Source organism: Mus pahari, chromosome 7 (assembly GCF_900095145.1).
Source record: "Mus pahari chromosome 7, PAHARI_EIJ_v1.1, whole genome shotgun sequence".
NCBI lineage: Eukaryota > Metazoa > Chordata > Mammalia > Rodentia > Muridae > Mus > Mus pahari.
In genome coordinates this window covers 49,267,214-49,292,301 of record NC_034596.1, presented here as the reverse complement: position 1 = coordinate 49,292,301, position 25,088 = coordinate 49,267,214, and the positions used below count along the sequence as shown (strand labels likewise).

At 40.5% G+C, this 25,088-nt stretch overlaps 1 protein-coding gene across 1 annotated transcript in view; it reads right to left on the bottom strand.

Moving 5' to 3' along the window:
- The window catches only part of Nubpl (nucleotide binding protein like), a 187,294-nt gene that overhangs the window by 41,123 nt on the left and 121,083 nt on the right, over positions 1-25,088 (bottom strand). The window contains exon 6 of the mRNA XM_021202243.1: positions 9,373-9,466. Within this exon, the coding sequence (XP_021057902.1) occupies positions 9,373-9,466 (94 nt within the window). The remainder of the gene's footprint in view (positions 1-9,372; positions 9,467-25,088) is intronic.

Below are 25,088 nucleotides of genomic sequence, written 5' to 3'. Positions count from 1 at the left end.
ATGGATCACAGCATGTGGTGACAGTCCTGGCTCTTACCTCTGTGTTTGCCCATTTCTGTGTTGTGAGTCTAACTCAGGACCTTGTGAGCTAAGCAAGTTCTCTGCACTGAACTATTCCCCAGCTGTCACATCAATTTTTATTCTTTCTTTTTTTTGGGGGGGGGGGTTCGAGACAGGGTTTCTCTGTGTAGCCCTGGCTGTCCTGGAACTCACTTTGTAGACCAGGCTGGCCTCGAACTCAGAAATCCGCCTGCCTCTGCCTCCCAAGTGCTGGGATTAAAGGCGTGCGCCACCACGCCCGGCTCAATTTTTATTCTTTCTTAAAAAAGAAACTTCAGATGAGGGGCTGACTGCTCCCAGTCACTCTAACATTTACTAACCAAGCATGCTTCAGAAGATAGAGGAATGAGGGCTGGCACTTTTCAGGGGAAGTCTTTGGTTCCCTACAACATAATGCCCAAAAGGTTCAGAACACCGTCCAGATTTTCATCAAGCCTGGAACATCATTTATATTGTGGGACTTGTGCTCTGCCAGTGTTTAATGGGCTTCCATGTAGATTTTAATGTGGATCTCACCATACATTGGCCATTAACCTACTTACTGAATACTAAGCCATAGGGATTTTAACTGTCAAGTTAAGCCAGGAAGAAGACTCAAAAGTTCCTAAACAACAAAATAGAATGGATCATTGTCAAAAAGTGTCTGAAACAAGCCATGTGAGACAAGCACCTGGGAGATACTCAAGGAATTTAGACACCTGTCAGTGAGTTGGCTCACACTAGTGATCCTGATTTAGACACCTGACATTGGCTCACTCTACAGATTCTAAAAACTGTGTTAGAACCATCTGCAGATGTTTTCAAAATATAGGCTCATTCATGTAACAGTATAGAAATGTATTCATTCTTAGGTTATTTCATCAAATTGGTAACTGATGCACCATAACTTATACTTGCAGTGTATGTTCAGCTAAATAAAATAGCCCTAATTTACTTTGTTTCTTCTTAAATTTAGATCAGAAACATTGCTGTTAGCAATGGCTTTACATTTAAATTTAGAAATTTAAGTTTAAGCTAAACAAAGACTGCAGTTCAGACTGGGAATAAGCCCAATGCTGGAATGCCTGCTTCATATGCAAAGGGCCAGCCTCAATACCCAGCAATAAAGAAGTAAAATGAGATACCAGAAATGCCTTAAAAGATAAAATCCTGAAATCGTTTCTAACCTTCAACAGTTGCTTACATTTTTGTCTAACTACAAAATAAATTTATTCTAGAAATAATTTTCATAATTGAGTCACTAAAACAATAATAGTCCATATCACACAGTTCTTACTAGGTATCTGAGAGAGCCAGGCTTTACTGTCAGGTTGACTAGAGTTGGAATCTACTTGGAGATTCGTTTCTGGGTGTATCTTGAGGACGTTCCCAGGGAACCGAGAGAGGAAGACTCATCTTGCATGTGAATTGTATGATCTCACAGGCCAGAGTCCAAGACTGATTAAAAAGGAGGAAAGTGAAAGGACCAGCATCCATTTGTCCCTGTGGCTGATGTGATATCAGCATCTTGTGCTGCCACCACCATGCCTTCCCGGACTGTGAGCCCAGACATACTCCTTCCTTCTCTCCTTATGCTGTTTCTGTCACAGCAATGAGAAAAAAAAAAAAATCACAGACATGGCATCCTCTAATGAAATGCCAACCAAAGTTTGCAGGGAAGACCTGGAGGGACAGATCATCAGTTAGAGGCACCTGCTGCCCTTCCATGGCTTACAGCTCCCTGCAGCGCCAGCTTAGGGGAGCCGATACCCACTCCTGGCCCTGTGCGCACCCATGCTTACACACACACACACACACACACACACACACACACACACACACACACACACACGCACACGAATAAGAATTTAAATCAATCTTTTAAAACAATGATTTAATGTCCCTGACAACAACAGAACCTATAACTTAAGTTTCTGTATCTTGCTGGCTTTATAGTTGGAGCTCATTACAAATTTTATACAATTATAGAGAAAAACAAAGCACTAAATTTTAGAAAAATACTTTTCTTTGACTTTACAGTAATTACCAAAAGATCAGTATTAGTTTATCTTTAAAGACTTAGTCTGGAAAATATTTTAAAATTTTTTTAAAAGAATTATAATTTTTAATAAAAGATTTTATGTGATTTACACGTGCAAAATAACTGTTCTTTTGGCTCTAAACAGTAAATATTAGAAAATCAAGGAACTATTTCAAATAATGGTCTATAGGTATTCACTTAACAAAGAAGCAAGCATTTCCGGATCCACCAATCTCAAACAGATTTTCATTTTATAAATGACTATTCAAATTAGCACAGTGTTACCAGAGAAGAGAAAATTGATCAAGCAAGGAGACTGCTGATGGAGGAGAGAAGAAGAGGGTGAACATGTATAGCTTGAACTCAGGCATTTTTATGAGTCAGTAGTTTAGTTGTCCTGACGCAGGATGGACACCTGTATAAGCAGAACACGCCTTTCACTTTAACCAGTGACTGAAATATTAAAGTGGCTTAATTAAGTTCCTACCTACCCCATCTCATTTAAATGAGTGAGACACAAAAAGGCTACTGCTGGCTTCTTTTATCTATAAGGCCCAGACAGGGAGAGTCCTAGACAAGAATAGACAGGAAGAAAGGACATCACCTCATTATCATAACACAGCAGGAGACTGTTATGCAGCTTCTCTGGGCCCAAGACTATTCAGAATCCCAACCAGCTGACTACCCTGCCAAAGAGCAGCTTCTCCTGGCCCAGGAGATAAGAGATGAAAACAGGACTCACACCAGGCTGCGTGGCTCTTTCTGTGAACAAAGAAAGAACAACGGCTCCCTCAGCCTCTTAACCTTTCTCCCATCTATCATCTGAATGATTTCCAGTATTTTATTTCTCTATCAATCTTAGTAATGTGAAGGTTAATTTCCACCTGACTACACATTCACTATCACACTAAGTGATTTGCCCCCAACTCCACCCAAACAAAATAAACTCTTATATCTGTTCTTCTGCACCATACAAAATAAACTTGATTCAGTATTTATCTACAGTATAAATATTCTGGTCATAAGATTGTCGGCCATCACATTTGTGCTTTGTGAGCATAGGTTTCTGACTTATTTGACTGTTCTCATGTCCTTTCTAGCTCCTAAGGTTTGAAGGGCATAAATTCCAAGCGTTGCTTAGAGCTTCATTGGTCCCTGCTGCTAGTACTCAGTGAAATAAAGGCCACAAGGAACAGAAGTCATGTCGGCTATTTCACGTGCCTTGTCGTCAACCCCTCCCCCGCCCATTTCTGTTGGGATCAGTGCTCTGGGAAAATGATGTCTGGGGACTATCTCCCTGAGCTTCCTTGCTTTGTGGCTCAGAAAGGTGTCTGCCAGCAGCAGGAGAGAAGACTGTGGGAAGAGAGATGCTGTGGAATTACTGCACAGACTTTCTTCTTACCCTGCAGTGGTTCTAGGAGTGGCTATAGCCTCCACCAAGCACCTCTTTCAAAGATTCCAGGACTCTACAGGATACTAACACCATACCCCCTTGCCTTCCCAGATAGAGGGGCACTAAGAACCTCCTGCCATTAGTCACTGGCGCTTCATCATCTTTTAGTGTCTGCTGTCTACATCTCTGTATCTAAACTCTCCACTAAATTAAGATGTGTCATCTGCTAATATAACACTCTAAGTTACCATGATTCCCCAGGCCTTGGAAGAAGAAGCTGTGTTTCACATACTTAATGTAAAGCATGCACGCTGCTTCATTCTAAGAGTTAAACATAAAGCTAGGATAGTCTTCAGATGGTCACTCAAAAACTTCAGTTGATGTCAAGAGTGAAAGAAAAATCTATTAGAATTTGGAAACTAGAATAGTGTACATGTTTTAAAAACCTTTAAGCAAATTATAATGCCTCTATTATGGAAAATACACAAGTGACCAGTAGCTCCGAGGAGAGCATCCGTGCACATCTGGAGAACAAAAAAGAATTCAACCCTGGACTCTACCCAATCCAAGACATAGCAGCAAATAATTATCAAAATAAACTACCAAGCAAAACTCAGTAAGCTGCATCATCAACAATAACAAGAGACACAATGAAGTTAACATTAACACCACCTTTTGGTAAGCTCAGTAAGACAAGGGCAGCTCTGAAGCCAGGAGCTCACTCCCCATCCTTTATCCCACCTCCTTTCTTTCCTGCAGTTAACATCTAGGAGTGTCGGGTCTGTACTCGGAGTCCATGGAGGCTCTGATTTACAGGAGTCCTCACTGATGGACTGTCAACACCTTCATCTCCCCTGCTGTACAACACTTTAACACAAGTAAAAGAATATTTTTTTTTTGAAATTTCTTCTTATACTGAGCTCACACACGCAAACAAGAACAAAATACAACACATAAAAAGAGTTGCTAATTAGTAGTTAGAAAGATGATCTTTTTTGCTTGCACAAGTCTACTATGAATTTCCAAAATAATGCCTCCTTCCAAGTAGAAAATATTTCTTTTGTTCCCCACATGGCTTGGAGCAATGTGAACCTCATATAGACTCTGGTTCACATCATTTTAGTAGCACCTGTGTCAGTCAGCATTTTGTCACTGTGGCAAAACTGTTGAGAAAAACAACCAAAACTATTACATTAATTCGTGATCAATGGTGCACGGCCAGCTGACCTGGCTAGTTCTGCACCACTGGGGGGCACAGAATCCTGCAGGGGAAAGGAGAATAAAAGTGCTTGCCTCAGAGTGACCAGAAAGCAAAAAGAGGAATGAAGGGTAAGGTAGGTTATGTAACCCACTGATGAAGCTACTAGCACCCTCATAACCTAGCCATCTCTCAACAAATCCACTGGCTGGAACCAAGCCTTTAGCACACAATCTCCGTGGGGAAGATTTTATCGAATGATATCCCCCTCAGCAAATAGCTTTTTAAATCATTTAAACAGCTTCTACAAAAGGTACTATGTATGCATTTAGATAAGAGCTTTTACATTATCTCATTTGATTCTTATAAAGGGTGGGACAGGCAGGCCTCCTTAAGGAAGGGTACAATCAGAGAGGTGGTTAGCATCATGGCAGATGGAGAATTGCTTACCCTAGAATGGAACAATGCTAGTGAGTCTCACATAATTTAATACAGAGCCTGTAACCAGAGGACAAGCCCCTCCTCATCTTAGTACAGTAAGAAAGGGGCCATTAAACAGTATCAACTGTCTACACGGAGGTCATCTACATCAAAATAAATACTTAAAATGAAATGATCTTATCCCTGGTTTTAAATAAATCTTTGTTTAACTTAGCCATCTATAAAGCTCTGGTGTGAAAGCAGTGGGGGAGTTGAAGGACTGAGCAGTAGAACTCTAATAATGCTAAGAGCACAGGAATCTTTTCACACCAACAGTGACAACTGTCAGCCTAGCACTGTCCATACTAGCTACATATGCTACTGCCCAGATATTCTAGGAGACACTAGGATGAACGGGAAGGCGTCTGCCATTCAAGCACAGCCATTCACTGGTGCCCACTCTTGAGTACCTGCAGGAAGGCAGTGAGTCTGGTTATTTGGGAATGCACAGGTGAATGAAGGAGACCTGTGCTGGGGACCCCAGGACAGCATTTCAGATGGTGTGTAAGCTTCAAAGGAAGAACATCTGGGTCCTGAGGAGTGGTCCTAATACAATGCTATAGGAATTCCAAACAGGGATAAATGAGTCCTATCTGGGAGGTCTGGGGACAAGGCAGGGGCTGGGCATTAGAGCAGAAGGCTTTAAAGGTCATGCAGAAATTGGGCATGCAACTCACTGCAATGGAAAGATATTCTGAATGAGGATCAAATGTGTGTAGAGACCCAGACTTAGCAAAGCTAAAGGAAGAAAGGGGGGGCTGTGAGAGTGTGGGTGGTAGGGATGGGGGTCTCACCTGACGAGAAAAGATTTAATGGGAAGGAGCAGGAAGTCTCCTCACAGACACGAGTCTAAAGGGGTTTTCTGTCTTGGACAAATATAGAATGTAAGAAAAAGTAGAACAGACTATCTTAAAAGTGTTTTAATGTCAGTGATAAAAAGGGACAGGAAACTAGGTTTATAAATAGGAAAGAGATAATTCTGAAGGGTAACTGATAAACCTGAAGGGCAAACACAACTCTGCCAGGCTATTTCAGATTATACAAACTGATGACAGTCTTGCTGCAGTCACGCTAGAAACTACGTCCACTGACTCCCAGAGCCAGCCCACTGCTGGTGTCTTCTTAGATATGCATGTTAGGAGATGAAATTGCCCCAAATAAAACTAAGCTCCAAGAACTAAGCCTCAACCAAACATTTTAACAAATACATAGAGAAATGATCAAACATTCCCCCCACTCTCTTGGCTATCACTCGGGCAGGGTATTTTTATTGTTTGATACCCTTAGTCCCCCCCTTTTGAGAAATGAACCCAAGATCTCACATTTGCAAAGTACCAGTTCTACCAGCTCCTTCTCTCTTTTGAATTATAAAGTCAATGCATGCTCACTAGAAAATCCCGGGTCTTTTCACCATTTGTATCAATGCTGGCACTCCACAGCACATGTACACTAAGGGTTGGGGTGGTCACAGTGAGCAAGACAAGTAGTAGGTAAGCTCAAAGGCAGAAGGCTCCTTCAGTGAGTCACCTGGAACTCTTCTGAAATCAAAGGAGCTACTGCTCAAAGGCCTTCAGATTTTTCCTGGAATGGGTAAGTTAAGGAGGTGCAGAGTAGTCTCTCAGGATTCAAAACATTATTCTTTGCAGTAAACCCCACTGGCTAGATAGTTACTTCATAGGGGCACAGGTTTGATACATACAATGGTGAATGGAGTTTATCACAGAATCACTGACTTAACATCAGTTTAAATGGGTTGGATGCCCTAAGGCTGAACTCAGCAAACCATGACTCAGATGTTACCAGAGACCCTTGATGCAGAGGTTTAAACTCAATCAGAACTGTGTTCAGCTATGACACATTGTAAATGTGGGACCACAAGGAGTCAGATAACTCTTCTACTTTAAAAAGGAAAAGGCATATTGTACAGTAGAAAGAGCATCAAAATGATAAACTATTTTATTTGCATTTTATGCCAGTTTCATCTTTTATAGCCCATCTTACCTGAATACTCCATTACGATAACAAATACATTAAGACATTTAATACTCATATTGATGATGCTCTTCTACTAGTAACAAAGAACATTTATATATAGCTTGCCAAAAAATCCTAGATTTAAGCTTTTTCATAAATTAAGTGTCAATGGCAAAACTAAAAATAAGCAATAAAAATTATCTACAGAGATATTTTGCTTTCATTATCTTTCTAGAAGCTCAATGTGTGTGTGCACATGTACACATTTGCAACTATTTCAGATAATTTTTAGAAATGAATTCAAAATAGTTTATTACCACCAATTTCTAATCTACATATACAAAATATTAAAACCTTGCATACTTGACCAAATAAGCCATTGTATTTATTTTCTTGACTTTAAAACTACAGATATATAATATAAATAATATAAAAATTTCCCATAACTACATTTGCCAAAAAGTCAATTTTCCTACCATTTATTCTTAATCAGTTTCATTAACTTATATTTTCTGGTTGCTTCTTAGCTTAGCTGTTAAGAGTTGAACAATTGTCAGCATAGCCAAATAACCATGATGTATCTAAATATACTTAAATTCTGCAATTTTTCTAAAGTACAGATTTATATTACCTTTAAAAAACCTGTTTTTATGAATACACATATTTATCATCGTAATTCTGATCTCTAACAACCAATACATGAATAATTTTAAGACAAAAAATTTGTCAACAATGTAGTTTATTTTTATGTATACAGCAATACATCAAATGAAGAATTAACCAAACTTTTAAGATTTACCTGTCAACTGTCAACTGTCAACTTTACACTGTCAACAAGACAAAAAGGCCACCAACAGATTGGGAAAGGATTTTTACCAATCCTAAATCTGATAGAGGACTAATATCCAATATATACAAAGAGCTCAAGAAGCTGGACTCCAGAAATTCAAATAACCCCATTAAAAAATGGGGTACAGAGCTAAACAAAGAATTCTCAACTGAGGAATACCGAATGGCTGAGAAACACCTGAAAAAATGTTCAACATCCTTAGTCATCAGGGAAATGCAAATCAAAACAACCCTGAGACTCCATCTCACACCAGTCAGAATGGCTAAGATTAAAAATTCAGGTGACTGCAGATGCTGGCGAGGTGGTGGAGAAAGAGGAACACTCCTCCATTGCTGGTGGAATTGCAAGCTTGTACAACCACTCTGGAAATCAGTCTGGCGGTTCCTCAGAAAATTGGACATAGTACTACTGGAGGACCCAGCAATACCTCTTCTGGGCATATTCCCAGAAGATCTTCCAACTGGTAATAAGGACACATGCTCCACTATGTTCATGGCAGCCTTATTTATAATAGCCAGAAGCTCGAAAGAACCCAGATGTCCCTCAATAGACGAATGGATACAGAAAATGTGGTACATTTACACAATGGAGTAAATGTACTACTCAGCTATTAAAAACAATGAATTTATGAAATTCTTGGGCAAATGGATGTATCTGGAGGATATCATCCTTAGTGAGGTAACCCAATCACAAAAGAACACACACGATATGCACTCACTGATAAGCGGATATTAGCCTAGAAACTTAGAATACCCAAGATACATTTTGCAAAACACAAGAAAACTAAGAAGGATGACCATCGTGTGGATACTTCATTCCTCCTTAGAATAAGGAACAAAATACCCATGAAAGGATAGACTACCCAGAGACTACCCCATCTGGGAATCCATCCCATCATCAGCCACCAAACCCAGATACTAATGCACACGCCAGCAAGATTCTGCTGAAGGGACCCTGATATAGCGGCCTCTTGTGAGGCTATGCCAGTGCCTGACAAACACAGAAGTGGATGCTCACAGCCAGCTATTGGATGGAACACAGGGCCCCCAATGGAGGAGCTAGAGAAAGTACCCAAGGAGCTGTAGGGGGCTGCAACCCTGTAGGTGGAACAACAATATGAACTAACCAGTACCCCCTGAGCTCGTGTCTCTAGCTGCATATGTAGCTGAAGATGGCCTAATTGGCCATCATTGGGAAGAGAGGCCCCTTGGTCTTACAAACTTTATATGACCCAGCACAGGGTAAGGCCAGGGCCAAGAAGTAGGAGTGGGTGGGTAGGGGAGCAGGGGCAGGGGGGGAGGTATAGGGAACTTTTGGGATAGCATTTGAAATGTAAATAAAGAAAATAGTAATATTAAAAAAACAAAATAAAATAAAATAAATAAAAAAAAATTTACCTGAAATGGGAATATTCTGTGAAACTGACAACTGCACGTCTCCTGTTCCTGGTGGCATGTCCACAACTAAATAGTCCAGCTGACCCCAATCAACCTAAAAACCAAGGTGATATTAGTGACATCACTGTATAGCACTTTCCATGTACGTTGATATAAACAAATGTAATATATAAACAACATATCTAAAGTAATAGCTACCCCTTAAGGTACCAACATTATGCTGTAGGCTAAGCATAATAGATGACACGTGGTCACACACTGCCTACTGGACCTGTTTTGAATGATAAGCATGAATTTCCAGGTGACATGGCCTATATATATATATATATATATATATATATATATATATATATATATTAATAGCCTCTTTCACTGCAGTCTCCTAGTCAGGATAAATCATTTACTTATACACAGCTTACATTCTGTCTGAAGGTCTTAGCTTTCTATCTCCTAGAAGATTTGCTTCATATTTATTTGGTTTAGTATAGCATTTCCTATGCAATAATTTTTGTGATTTTTCTTTCATTAAAAATAAGCATACTAATAATGAAAATAAATATTTAACAACAGTAAAATTATTTAATTTTAATATAACTTAATCTCCCAGTATCATCAACAGATGATTCTTTGTAGGCATTTTAAGGATTCATCATATGATTAAGTCTGGAACACTCAACTGCAGTTTAGATAGAGAAGCATCCTGTGCCCTTTTCCCTCAGCTGGTCACTCACTCCCTTGGCTTGTCTAGCCTCTGTGAAAGGCCCTGGGATCCTCTTAGTTACCTAAACTAGGAAGCTGGCCTCATAACTAATGCTTCTCTTTCCCTCATTTCCCACAGCCAGTTACTTACACTGTCTGCTAAAAATCTCTCAAACACATCCACTTCTTTCTTCTACTGTCAAGAAGTAAGGCCACAACCATCTTTTCTTATTAAGGCCTCTGGGCTACTATCTGTTTCGTCATTGCCAATCCAGTTTGTCCCTAGCAATACACACACACATGCATGCACACACGCACCCATGCACACAAGCGTGCATACACACACAGGCACAAACTGCAACTGAGCTAGTACTTAATTGCTTCTGCTGCTCTTAGAATAAGAGTTTCTGCTCCCTGAACTGTCTGGTCTTCATTGATTCCTCCTCGGCTTAGATTCCCTTCCTCGGGGAACCCGCCTACGTCCACTGGACTAGACACGCTCACTTTGCTTGTCACCTGTTCGCTTTTGTCCTGTCCAGTGAGTGTTGAAATACTTGTCTATTTTGGGCACTGAGTTAATAACTGATAATTAATGCTTATAGAAGAGATAGGTATTAGCAGGTAACCATTGAATACACATGTTATTTCCAGTTCTACATAAAGAAGGTGGTAAACTGTGAAAAGGAACAGCCTACTGACTTTCAGAAACTGAAGTGAGGGAAGACAGTCATCCTACTGCCACCTTATGATCCATCTTTTGTGAAGCTGTAAACTGAACTAAATACCTCAACAAGAAATGATGGTATAGGGGCTGCTTGCTACCCCTCAGAGAATGAACTGCTGCAAAGCTTTGAGACTTCTTAGACTATAGGGGAAATGTGTAAATGATTCTTTATTCTGTCTCCTATTCTACAGCATTATTTTCTACATCAATTTTTAAAGAGCAAGTGGCTTGGGCTGAACATGTTTACATACGCACACATTGACGCATCTCTTCGACACATAGTTATTAGACACTAGTGGGTAATCAGCATTGTTCTATGTGATTGAGATAAAGTAAGAAATTAACCCAAGTCTCATTTATCGAAGAACTAACTTTTAGTAAGAGAAACATAGAGATGGGTAAGTTAGAGGCAGTACATGTTAGGAAGAACATGTTACAGGCATCCCTCGCTGTACAAAACTATTTAGTCCCTGCTTCGGAAATTTAGATCAGATAGGAAGAATGCCTTCAAAAGCTCTTCAGTCTGAACTGCGGGTGGCAGGTGTTACAAGGTCAGATGGCAGAAGCTTTATCAATGGATTTCATTGACTCTTTCACCCCCAGCCATGTGGTAGGAGTATTCACAGTGGAGGGAGAAAGGAAGGGGGAGGAAGGGCCGCCTCAAGAGGTGGTCAGGACCCTGAGTGGCAGGAGAAAGCTGCTGAACCAGCCATCTGAGGGAAAGCTGGCATGACACACTGAGGGGTGGTTAGGAAAGCAGCCTTCCTAAAGTAGCACCCAGCCCAGAGCCACCCATCTCTGCCTTCCCTGGCACCATTTTTCTTTAAAACATGTACCGTTAGCTGACACGATATAGTGATTCGCCTTTTAGGATCCCTTGTGATTTCAAAACATGTGGCTGTGATAGTGGTATAATGGCATATTTTAAGAAAGCAATGAATACAGATTGATTTTCAACAGCTTAGAAAACAGTTACCCTAAGGCTACCCTTAGTTGCAGTCTATAAAACTCTCCCAGGAAGATTAAAGACACTTTCTCTTTTTCTATCCCCATCTGAGTCTGCCAGCACTGGCAGACGGGCAAGTCTCTTCATTTCAGAGAACACCAGATGCCCAGTGCCAACAACTGATCACCGTTGTTCCCTGCCATTTAAGCATATTGATCATGCTACTTCCAATTTCTTATTTCTGAGAACTAAGGTCCCAAGGAACTAAAAATATGTCACTGTTGTGGCAGTCCATTTCAAATGACTCTTAAATTGAATTCCTACTATCTGAAAAAGAAAAAAAAAAAAAAAAAAAAAAAGCTGGCCAGGACCTGTGTGATGCATACCGACTTCCTATATAGAAGCCTGCTGCCTGGGACAGTCAGGAGGCTGTTAACCACAGCCTTTGTCTAGCAGATGAACGTGTTGGCACCATGGCCTTTATCCATGGCCTGTTGAGAGCTCATGGTTGAAACAGCTCTGTTGGGGGCTCATAGTGACAAACTTCCTGACTGTATTAGTCAGGGTTCTCTAGAGTCACAGAACTTACAGATAGTCTCTATGTAGTAAAGGAATTTATTGATGACTTACAGTCTGCAGTCCAAATCCCAACAATGGTTCAGTAGTAGCTGTGAATGGAAGTCCAAGGATCTAGCAGTCGCTGAGTCCCACACCGCAAGGCGAAAGAGCGAGAGCCAGACTCCCTTCTTCCAATGTGCTTATATCGTCCCCAGCAGAAGGTGTGGCCCAGATTAAAGGTGTGTGCCACCACACCTTTAATCCCAGATGACCTTGGACTCGGAGATCTCCCTGTCTTCTCAAGATCTCCATACCAAGATCCAGATCAGAAACTTCTATCTCCCAGTCTCCAGATTAGGTCCACTGGTGAGCCTTCCAATTCTGGATTGTAGTTCATTTCAAATATAGTCAAGTTGACAACCAGGAATAGCCACTAAACTGACCAAACTAAGAAGTTAAAAGTAGAACTGTTGGCCATTTGCTCATGGGCCCTTTCTAGTCTACAACTACAGCTCAGCTGTAAGATGTTTATGATCCCAGCATCTTGTGGAGCAATGGTTGCTATTTTAACCAATGTCTAAATGGTTGCTATTTTGATCATATTTTATTGTTCATTTTAAAAGTATAACACACTTGTAAAAAGTATTTTGAACATATTTGGCTTCCTCCACCTACCCCTTCAAGATATACCCCTAAACTTTCCCTCTCAAATTTGTGTCCTCTTTTTTAAATGTTTTAATTTTTTAAATAAATAGTTCATGGATTCTAATCAGTGGTGCCCCTAACTCATGAGTGTGGGGCCATCCACCGGAGTGTGACTTACCTATCAGGGGCCACATTCTTAGAGAAACTGACTGTTTTCTAGCAGTCATCAAGTGCCAGTGGCTGCACATGAAGAGGTGTGATCTGATTCTTACTAGAAAGTGTCCCTGGAAGAATCTGACCCATTATTTTATCTCATTTGTATTACTTTCTCCAAAGGTTTACACACCAAAAGCTCAGTCCTCAGTATGACAATGTTGAAAAATAGAGATTTTTAAAGAGACACTGTAGTATAGTTACTTCCTTAAAAAAAAAAAAAAAAAAGTACATCCAAGAGGAAGAAGGAAAATTCATTAAGATTCAGAAAATCAATGAAAAGCAAAAGAAAGTACACAAAGACATGTCATAGGAAATGCCTGAAACTTACAAGATTCACATGACCCTTCTTCAAGGTGACAACTGCCAGAAAGAAGATATTCCAAACAGCTAAGTTGTCTGAATGTCATGCAAAAAGCACCAGGGATACAACTTTTAAGAATCCTCAGTCATGCTGGGGTGGGCTTTTCTGTGAGTTGTCCATGCTACAATTGAATAACTTCTCACTCATGCTCCTATAAGTATATGCAATATACTTACTGGATCATCAAACTCAACTTAAGTAGAAAAAGAAGTTTCTTTATTATGTCATTGGTGCCTTCGGGGGTGAGTAGACATCTGTCCACTTCCCTACCCACCCCTGCCCATGCCACCACAAAAGTTACATAACCAATAGGAAGAACTTAATGCAGGGAAATTAAGATATTGTTCATATAGTTGTGACTCGCCCCAACCCTGCTTAAAAAAAAAAAAATATCACACAACCAATAGAACTTAGCGAAAGGTAATTAGACAGATGTAACTACCACTAAAGGATATTAATACTGATCTAATAGAATGGGTTAGTTCTTAGAGAGAGCTATTACAAAAGAGCAAATCTAGCCCCTGAATCAATCTATCTAGCTTCCTGTCTCACCATGAGCTGATACTTTTGAATGAGTTCCTGTGGGACCATGAAAGACAGCCTGGTTTCTGGTAGAGCTAAGCTTGAAACCCCAGTGACCCCGAAGGTGACCCTGCAAGGAACAGTAGACATTTTGCCACGCTCCTGGACACGAGGCAGCAGCACTCCATAATTCTATGGCCATCAGTTACATAAGGGCAACGCCCCAAGCCCCTCCACAGGTGACCACAGATCACACAGCCTCAAGACAGATCTCCATTTTAATGAAGCACCTAAAGGCCTGAAGGGCTCAGCCAATTAAGCTCTCATTCCCAGACACTCCTCCCTGCAAAAGGTATTTAACCTCAGGCCCGCCCTGAGAAAGGGAGGTATGGTTTACTCATCCCACTCTCCACCATGACAATAAATGCCTTAAAGCCATGGACTGTCTCTTTCCATCAGGATCTGACGCGGGGAGCAATGGAACAGGCCTTCATCTAAAGAGCCCCGTCTAGTCTCCTGCAGGAGGCCATTCAGCACTCCCAGCCATGGCCCAACAAGCCAAACCACTTGCCAAGCAAGCCCAGGACTCTCCTCCCCTCATGACCCTGCTGGAACTCCCCTCTTTTCCCCTTCCAGCCTGGGCTAGATCCAGCCTGTGGGCCCCCACTCTTGTTTTCAGCTCTTCCAAGGCTCCCAGTGGCGTCTGGGTGCCCAAGAGTCTGAGAACCAGATGGTCCCAGCCTCTCTGCAGGTCCAGAGACCCCTGAACCAACTCCAGTGGTCCCCAGGTACCTCAGACTGTGCTCCCCATCACTGAAGCGGGATCCAGTGGCTTCCCCATATCCTGACAGCCGCCCAGTGCTGGTGGTGGGAAAGCGCAGTCTAAACACCCACGTCCTGCCTCCACCAGTAGCCCTAGCCCCGAGGTGGAGTGGACACGGGACACCCTCTAACCCACAGGTTCCTACCATAATGCTGCCTACCATGCTGTGATATACAAGGGGCCCCTACCAGGAGCCAAATAGATAGAACCAGATGATCTTGAAATTCCGGCCTACCAAACTATGAACTAAATGACCATTTCCTTATAAATTATTCAGCCTCAAGGGATTTTGCTTTTGCAACACAAAATGGACTAGAAAACTTGTATAGAAATTGTATTTAACCTGACATCAGCTCCCCTAGGCAAATTTTACAAATTAGGAAGTTCACAGAATTTTTTTCCATATTTCTAATATGTAAAACAGGTCTTTCAGCATTGAATTATCATTTTTATATAACTATCTTCCCAATGTCAGATGAGAAAAGGTATGTTCAGGGTCATATGCCTATAGACATATTCCCAATCCCTTAGTATGTCCCTTAACAGAAGAGAACACTTGCAGACAAACCTATGCTCCCTCCCCATACTCAGACTCTCCTCATAGCTGACCAGGGCTTAATCAACAGGTACTAAATAACTCTGATTCAAATTGTCTGTCACTCGCAATTAAATTATACAACTAAAATGAAAACCTGCTCTGTGTCAGGACGCTTTAACATACTAGAGAAATCTAAAATGGAACATAGTCGTTTTCTATGTCTGAACACTCACGGCTTTTGTTCTTCCCCGTGGCTTATTTACAAGCTTATGCAGCATTTTATTTTGGCTGTACAAAGAATTACAAAGGAGAAATTACTGAAATATAAATTCCTTAGAAACCCTGAAGGATGAGAAAGTTCTTCCTTCCATTGCTGGCTTCCTGTCTAGCACAAATCAATGACACAATAGATGTAACCTTCAACCTTGTGACCCTCAACCTTGTAACCTTCAACCTTGTAGCTGATTGTAAGGATGCACTGCTCGAGTTACAACACAAACGATTTCATTTTCCCAAAATAAAGTTCTCTGATCCATTTTCAAACGTTTTGCCTTCTACAGAAATGGGAGGAGGGGCGGTTACCTGGGTAAATCTCTATAAAGTCACTGTGAACCCAACAGAGCGAGAGCCCTGAGAAGGCAGAGACTTAGGCATCTTCCATTTCCTAAGCGGCCCTCTAGCAGAGTTCTAGAGCAAGTTGACTCTGACATCTTGGAGACAGTATCAATTCACAGTACACTTGTTATCTAAAACCTGACTCATGGGTCCTCTTTGCTCACTCTGAGCCCATTTACTGAAATACTATTTAAAGCAACATCCCACAGAGACCTATATAAATCTACAATATGGGTAAAAGAAGAAGATTAAAATACAAAAATAATAGCATCCCCATAAAGTCACGGTTATCAGTGATTTATAGGAATATCTAAGTTCTCTTAAGGCACAATTTAAGCCAACTGCTTAAATGTGCATATATTCATAACCAAGAAGTAGATGTTAATGAAGTATAGAATTGTGATCAAAGATGCCTAAAATATCATAAACGTACTTTAAAAGTCAAGCTCTTCTCAGTTTTAAGATCACCTGCAGTGTTAGGCATCCCTTCTCTATTGTCTCCTGTATTCTGCTCCCCATTCCATTCCCATTCAATCTTCCTGTTTAGTTTCCTCTCTCTATAAAACTATACTCTGTCCCCCTTCTTTGGAAAAAGTCCCTACTCCCCACTCAGAGCCTTCCTAGCTATCTAACCTCTGTGGGTAGGCATTCTAAGTGAAATACAAATATCTAAAGTTTAAAAACAAAATCCACAGAGAAGAGAAAATGTATGCTTATCTTTCTGGGTCTGAGCTATCTCTCTCAGGATAACTTATTACTTGCTCCATCCATCTACCTGCAAATCTAATTTCAGTTTTCTTCCATGGAGTGACACTGTGTATGTATCAGTTACACTCCAGGACTGCTTCATTTCAGGAGTAGCTGACCAGCACAATATGGACTCTGGGGTTTTTTGTCTTGAGGTGTATATGTGTGTGTGTGTGTGTGTGTGTGTGTGTGTGTGTGTGTGTGTGTGTTGTTTGCTTTGTTATTTCTACTTTTGTTTTAAAGAGATAGAATTAACATGAAGTTGGGTAAGCAGGGAGGAAGAGGATCTTGGAAGAGTTGGCAGAAAGAAAATAATCAAAATATATTGTATGGAAAATTATAAAAATAAACATTTTAATTGTCAAAGTATTTTTTAATTTTTTTAATCTCCTACAGACATTTGAAAAGCTAAAGTTTGCGAATGTTACAATTTACTGATCTAATCTGAAGTAGTTTGTAAAATATATTTAGACGTGTAGCACTTCAAGTTACAAAACTGTTATATACTTTAAAGGAAAGTTTCTGGAAGGGCAAAACTGTAGCTGCCATAAACCTGCTTTCTGGATCCCCACTAGAAGATCCACGGCTCGAGTTCAGGTTCTCCAAGACATCAGAAATCATGAATAGCACTGTCTCCGAGAGACCAGAGCAATCCGAAGAGCTGACCAGGCAAGGTGGCTCTTGGCCCTAGCTCCTGCCAACTGCTTACATCTTACTAGGGGGTCAGAAGCCCTTAAGTGGAGCCAGCCTAGTGAGAAGAAGAAAGCAGGAAACGGAGCAGTGGGGGACAGGTGGGTTGCAGCAGATAAGCTGAGCAGCTACTGAGAGCCTATGCATGGTCAGAACTAGATGCTTGGAACATGCAGGCTGGTCTAAAATGGGCAGTGTGACCTCTGTTCTACATATATGAACACCTGAGAATTAAAAGGTCATATCATTTGTCAAGGTCTCTCTCTCTGAGTGAGAGACCTGGGACACCACAGTACTATCCTCCAAGCTCTGACAGGGTTCTACTAGCAAAAACTCATGACACCAAGAACTAAAGAGTTTTTTCAGTATGTGATCTGTGACAAATAGGCATATAAGACAGAGCCTACTTAAGAGTCACAGTAAGTCAATTATTTATATAAAACAGATAAGAATTATGTCCCTTGTTCATTTCAGGTTCATTATAATGATATTCATTCCGTGTGTGTGTGTGTGTGTGTGTGTGTGTGTGTGTGTGTGTCTGTCTCTGTCTCTGTCTCTGTCTCTGTCTCTTTCTTACTTCTTCCTGTCTGTTTTCATTCAGACAGTATTCATTCTTCACACGATCCTTGATAATCTTTTATATTAGAAAGTAAGGGTCCTCGTAACCATGGAAATCTTAGGCACAAATTTCCCAGCTTTGTGCTAATGAAGAGCACTTCGGCTCCCAATAATTTGCTATCAAATGGGTCTTGTTTGAAATCAGTGTCATTCCATCAGATACCTAGATAGGAAAATTATGTAGGACAGTCACTTAAATACCAATAAACCATCTACAAGAACAGATGAAAATGCTTAAATAGTTTCTCAAAAATATCTGTAGCTTTTGAACATATTTTTGAAACTAGGTCAGTAAATTCCATGTTTAAATGCAAAGATTGGAATCATCAAATAAGAAACTAACTGTGAGAATTCTAGCTGCATATGAAGCTATATTTTAAGTGCAACCTATTACATTGAGGTTTGTGGGTTTTTAATTCTAATATGTTAATTTTAATTTTTTAAAAGCACTGAAAAAGAACTCTAGAAAAAACTAAGCATATGAACTTAGGGCATAAGAACTGAATCCAGGCATCTATTCACCAGCAAGAATTTTCATTTGGAAAAACAGTGTATCTACATTGTAATAATTTTGTAATAAATTAGCTGTGTGGTCAGAGGTCAGACAATTGAGTTGTGTAGACTTTAGTTCTTTCATCTATAAAAGATAGGATGCCAGCTTAGGTGATCATTAAGATTCTTTCAACCATTTCAAAAGAAAGAGGGTGATAATGATCTGCTGCTGGGTAAAGAAATTCTTGAAGAGAACTGCTTACAGAAAAAGTGAACAAAATATATTTTTCTCTCAGTAACAAAATAAACACTTTACCAATAAGAAGAAAGCAGGCATACCACATAAGACAAAAACGGGTCTGTCTTAGCCTGTTTAAGACATTTCACTTAGGGAACGATCACATTCTATCTGGTAGTTTAGCTGAACTTTACAAAATGAGATTTAAATTCATACTGAACCACAATCAACTTTGGATTCCCTACCCCAGGGATGATAAATGATAGCAACATAAATGTCGCACTGGCTCAACAGATGCAGTCTTGAGCTGCTGAGGAGACTGCCCACACACAGCTCCCCAGGAGCAGAGTAGGAAGGGGTTTTACCTCCAACCCTGAAGGTTGCAGATCTAACCTAACTGCCCAGTACAAATAGACCTTCTTGGTATCCACATATGAGAAGCACATACTTAGCCAAAAAAGGCAAGCTGTTCTCCTTCTTCTGTGACGTTTTACACCTAGAAACCAATGTTGGAGGAAAGAGAAGAATGAGAGAGAATGCCACATAGAGCTTGGTCCTTTTTTTTCTCTTGACATATATGGAATTTCATTACTCTGCAAATGTAGTTTGAATTGAAATAGAATTAATTGCAACACTTCCCTCCCTCCCTTTAGCCAGCCCCTCATAACTGCTCTTCTTCAAACCCCCCTTTGCTGGCTGGTCTTATGTCAACTTGACACACAGCTATAGTTATCTGAAGAGAGGGAACCTTAATTGAGAAAAATGCCTCGACAGAATCCAGCTGTAGGGCATTTTCTTAATTAGTGGTTGACAGGCAAGCGACCAGTTGGGTTCTGTAAGAAAGCAGGCTGAACAAGCCATGAGGAGCAGGCCAGTAAGCAGTGCCCCTCCATGGTCTCTGCATCAGCTCCTGCCTCCAGGTTCCTGCCCTGTTTGAGTTCCTGTCCTGACTTTCTTTGATAATAAACTGTGATGGGAAATTTTATTTTAAGTCAAATAAACCCTTTCCTTTCCAGCCAGCTTTTGGGCGTGGTGTTTCATTGCAGCAAGAGAAACCCTATGTAAGACACCTCCCATGCCTCTTCTAGCCTCACATTGGTAGCTCCTTTATTATTGTTGTTGTTATATGTACACAAGTGTATGTGTAAGTGCAAGCTTCTCAGGCCACTTTTGTCATCTGTGTGTAGATGCACACGGAAGCTTCTCTAAAGCAGACTACATGCTGGAACCCAAAGCAAACCTTAGCAAATACCAGAGACAGAGAGAGAGAGAGAGAGAGAGAGAGAGAGAGAGAGAGAGAGAGAGAGAGAGAGAGAGAGAGAGAGAGAGAGAGAAGAGAAGAGAATCCCATATATTTTATTTGAACATTATGCAATAAAACTTAAAATTGGTAGCCAAAAAAAAAAAAAAACCTCTAATAAGTGTATATAAATGTATAAAGTCATGGAGATTAAACAACTCATTACTGGAAGGAATGACGAATAGGTCAAAGAAGAAATCAAGAAAGAAATTAAAATATTCATGGTACAAAATAAAAACACAACATAATAAAACCTTTGGGACACATTAAAAAGCAGTTCTGAAAAGGAAATTGATGACTCTAAGTGTCTATGTTAAAAAATCATAAAGAATACAAATAAGCAACTTGATGTAACTCAAAAATTTGGAAAAAGAACAAGCCAATTTGAAACTCAGTTGACTCCCACTAAAATCTGGGACTAGGCAAGGCTGCCCACTTTCTCCCTACCTATTCAATATAGTACTTGAAGTCCTAGCCAGAGCAATATGACAACAAAAGGTGGGAATGCAGATGAGCAGTCACTCCAGAAGACAGGAGAGGCCCCCAAAGCTAAAAGGAAATCTACCACATTCCAGCAATGCCACCCCTCGGCATATGCCGAGACGACTTGGGATAGATACTCGCTCAGCCATGTTCATTGCCACCTTAGTCACAATAGCTATGAAATGGAAACAACCTAAATGTCCTTAAAAGATGAATGGCTAAAGAAAATAGGGCACATAAACACTAAGGAATACTATACTATATAGCTGTAATAAAAGCTGAAATTTATTTACTTTTGATTTACAAAACTTTTTGATTTCCAAAGTCATTTTCTAAAAGGTAACTTCTGGGCTCAAATTCAGGCCTTCCTTGTCTACATACAAGCACTTCACTAAATGAGTCATGCCCCTGTCTCAGATCCATTGTCATATTCAGATCTGTTACTGGGGAAACTGCTGCCTATGTGACCTCTCTTCCATTGGTAAATGTTAAGAATCTACAGAAATACAATGAGAACTCTTTGGTATGCAGAAATATACTTGAAATTTTAAATTTGTTACTTACTTACAACTGTAACACAATTCCTAAAAACTGTTTTATTTCAACAAGGATAGAATGACAGGCAAGAAATTTGTGTGCGAATATCTGCCAGCATGCTAATTAGAAAGGCAGACATCAGTTTTATTAGTAACTCACCATTTAAATCTGAACAGCCTGTTCCTGCTTCTTCATTTCAGAGTGGCGCTAACAGAGACGGTTAGAGCGGCAAAGTACCCTAGAGCTGAGCGTTCCAGCCCGTCGCTGTCACAGATAAAGAAGCTGAAATTGGAAGTCAGGTACTTCTCCAAGAATGTCTACACATTGTGTCTGTCTTTCTGTGATTTTGTTTTTAAAGGGGAAATAAGAGTATAAATTTGAAAACAAAAGACCACATTAGTTAGGTAGTACTATGACAATGAAAAGCTGCTCTTAGTGTATCATGTAAATAAAATGTAAAAATCTTGTAATGAACACAGTGGTGAAGTCTATTCTTACAGATAAACACTATGAAAATATTCATACATTTGTGGTGTTACCATATTCCAAAAATCCATATTCTCTAAAATCTCTTTTGCAAATGCCTTGGTGATTAAAACAGGTAAATGGCTTTTTGACAACCAAAGGCACAATTCTCTAGAGTAAAAGTGAGCACGGAAATATGAGGTCAAATTTAACAAAAATATGCAAATAACCAAAAAACAAAACAAACAAACAAACAAACAAAAACCAGGGGCTAAGAAGTGATCAGAAAAGAAGTCCTGCCTGTTGTCTGAGTAACGAAGTCCTACATTTTGATGGCTCATATTTTAACTCTAGTAAAGGGACTTGCCACCTACAAAGCTGTACAGGAAACAATACATCTACATCAACTTTCACTGGCATCACTGAGCAAAACCCAATGCCACAGTTTTGTTTTGTTTTGTTTTGTTTTTAATTAATTAATTAATTAATTATTTTCTTTATTTACATTTCAAATGCTATCCCGAAAGTTCCCTATACCCCCCCCCTGCCGCCCCTGCTCCCCTACCCACCCACTCCCACTACTTGGCCCTGGCCTTCCCCTGTGCTGGGTCATATAAAGTTTACAAGACCAAGGAGCCTCTCTTCCCAATGATGGCCGATTAGGCCATCTTCTAATGCCACAGTTTTTAACTGTAACTTCTTTTAACCCAAAAGATGCTGAGAAAGATTAATGGTTACAAGTATTAGAATTGGGCTGGAGATGTTAAAAACAGAAGAGAGAAAACTGGAAGACTGAGGAAAATGATGAACACGGAGGAACAGCCTGATTCCCAAGGACAGACTTAAAACCATGTCAGAACTTCCAACACTACATAATCACTTCAGGGTTACCAAAGACAGCCAAGAAACTTAGATCATGAGATTACAAAGGAATAGGGGAATTCATCCCATTAAAAGACCATTAAGTGAGCAGCTCTTCCTCCATTCACAGTTAAGTACAATATCATTACAGTACGCTGCTCAAAAGAACTTTGCACCTGATGAGCTAGTAAACGTGGTAATGTATCTAGAATTTGCTCCTGCCTCACCCGGTATCTGGTGAGTTCACATTTATCTAATACTAAACATCACACATTAGTATGCTTAAAGCCATTATGTATAAATGGCTGAGTATGAAAGATAATTAGGATTTCTGAGTTTGAGGCCAACCTGGTCTGCAAAGTTGAGTTCCAGGACAGCCAGGGCTATACAGAGAAACCCTGTCTCAAAAAAAAAAAAAAAAAAAAAAAAAGAAAGATAATTAATATGCAGTTCAATTGTAAATCAAAATCCAGGCCAGCCCGGTAGGAAGCACAGTTTTCTGCACTGCTCTCTACACTATGGCAATGTGTAGCACTCCTGATGCTCCTGCCCTCGTGAAGGGAGGAAAGGGAGATAGGCACTGCGTGTCATCCTCGGTGAGAGCCACCCCAATCTACTATCAATAAAAGTGGCAAGACCATACTGATATGTAAGTATGACTAGGTCCTTTTCAAACAAAAATTATGTCAAAGATCAGTACGGCTGGTACACTAATGTTTCCTGACCTATCCCCTTCTCCGGTGGTGCAAACAGAATGCCAACTAGAGTCTGACACATTAGTCACCACAAAAGCTGAAGGGAACAAATTGGATGGTAAGGCTCTAGCACACTTCTGTGCTACGTAGAAATAAACTAGAGAGGAGTCCAAGATGGTAGATCAGAAACCACTGATCAGCTGCTACGACTCAAGGCAGGCAATTGTGAGAAGGTGCTGAAGTTAAGTTGTCATGATAGAATTGAAGAAAGTCAGAAAACTCTGAATGGGAGAGTAAAGGGCAAGAAAAATAATACCCAAGCATTAAGCTCACACAGGGTAGTGCAGCAGGTACAGGAGTCAAAGGACTAGGAAAAGATTCCTAAAGCACCGCTAGGATAGGTCTCAGCACCACGACAAAGTACAGCCTAAATTGACAGGGACTGAGATCTGAACAGATCTTTCTTTCTCCAACAGATAACATAGGCAGAGTGTCAGGGAGCTATGCCGAGGAAGGTCGTACCCTTGTTAGGGTGAGCATGGTTGTGATGAGATGCCATGACCATAAGCAAGTTGGGAGGAAAGGGTTTATTAGTTTACTCTTCCCATCACAGTTCATCATCAAAGGAAGTCAGGACAGCAATTCAAACATGGCAGGAAGCTGGAAGCAGGAGCTGATGCAGAGGCCATGATGCAGTGCTGCTTGCTGGTTTGCTTCACATGGCTTGTTCAGCCTGCTCTCTTATAGAACCCAGGACCACCAGCCAGGGATAGAACCACCCTCAATGGGCTGGACCCCATCAGTCACTACGAAAATGCCTTACAGGTTTGCCTACTGCTTGGTTCTTGTAGAGGCATTTTCTTAATTGAGGTTCCCTTGTCTTAGAGGACTTAAGTTTGTGTTGTGTTGACATAAATCTATCCAGCACAGGTCTTGTCTGAACATCTAGCTCTAGAAGTCAAAGATCCTTATATTTTATTGTCTCTGGGAACCCCAGAAAGTATCATGCCTTCATCTAAAAAATATTGCTACCCTCAAGAACTACATTGGGAGGAGGTGTGTAAAACCAGATTGCTGAGAACTCCGTGAAGCGGGGAGGAAGACTGAATTTCATTTGGGACCATTAACTTCATATGCCTGCTACAGATTCTCAAAAGGTGGATGCTTTCCAATCTGCCATCAATGAAAGTGGTAAGACCATACTCATAAGTAAGTACCACTATTTAGCCATGCTGAGCACTGATAATCTACTGTAATTGATGCACCAAATATTGGGTCTGCCAATTTTATTAAAAACAAAACAAAACAAAACATGAAAAGGCATAAATATTGCATAGGCTAAGGACTCAGAGAACCCGGCATAAGAGAAGTAGAAAGACTGTAGGACTCAGAGGAGATAGAGGACACCAGGAGAACGTGGTGCTCTAGATCAACTACACTGGGCGCATATGAGCTCACAGAGACTGCAACAGTAAGCACAGGGCCTACTTGGGTCTGCACCAAGCCCTCCTCATATATATTACGGCTGATAACCTAGTATTTCCACGGGACTCCTGGCTGTGAGAATGAGAGGATCTCTGATGGGTGCCTGCCCTTGAGACTCTTCCTCCTGCTGGGTTGCCTTGTCCAACTTCATTATGAAAGTTTTTACTTTATCTTATCTTTTATTTTGTCATGTTTGGCTATTATCTCTTAGAAGCCTGCTCTGTTCTAATAAGAGACAGAAAGGAAGTGGGTCCAGAAGAAAAGAGAGGGGAGGGCAGGGAAGGAGAGGGGAGAGGAAGAGAGGAGAGGGGAGGGAAGGGGAGGGGAGGGATTGAGAAGAATAGAGGGAGGGGAAACTACAATCAGAATATATTGTTTGAGAAAACAATATATTTTCTTTTTTTATTGTTTCAGGTTTTTTAAGGCTTTTTTTTTTTTTTTTTTTTTTTTTTTTTTTT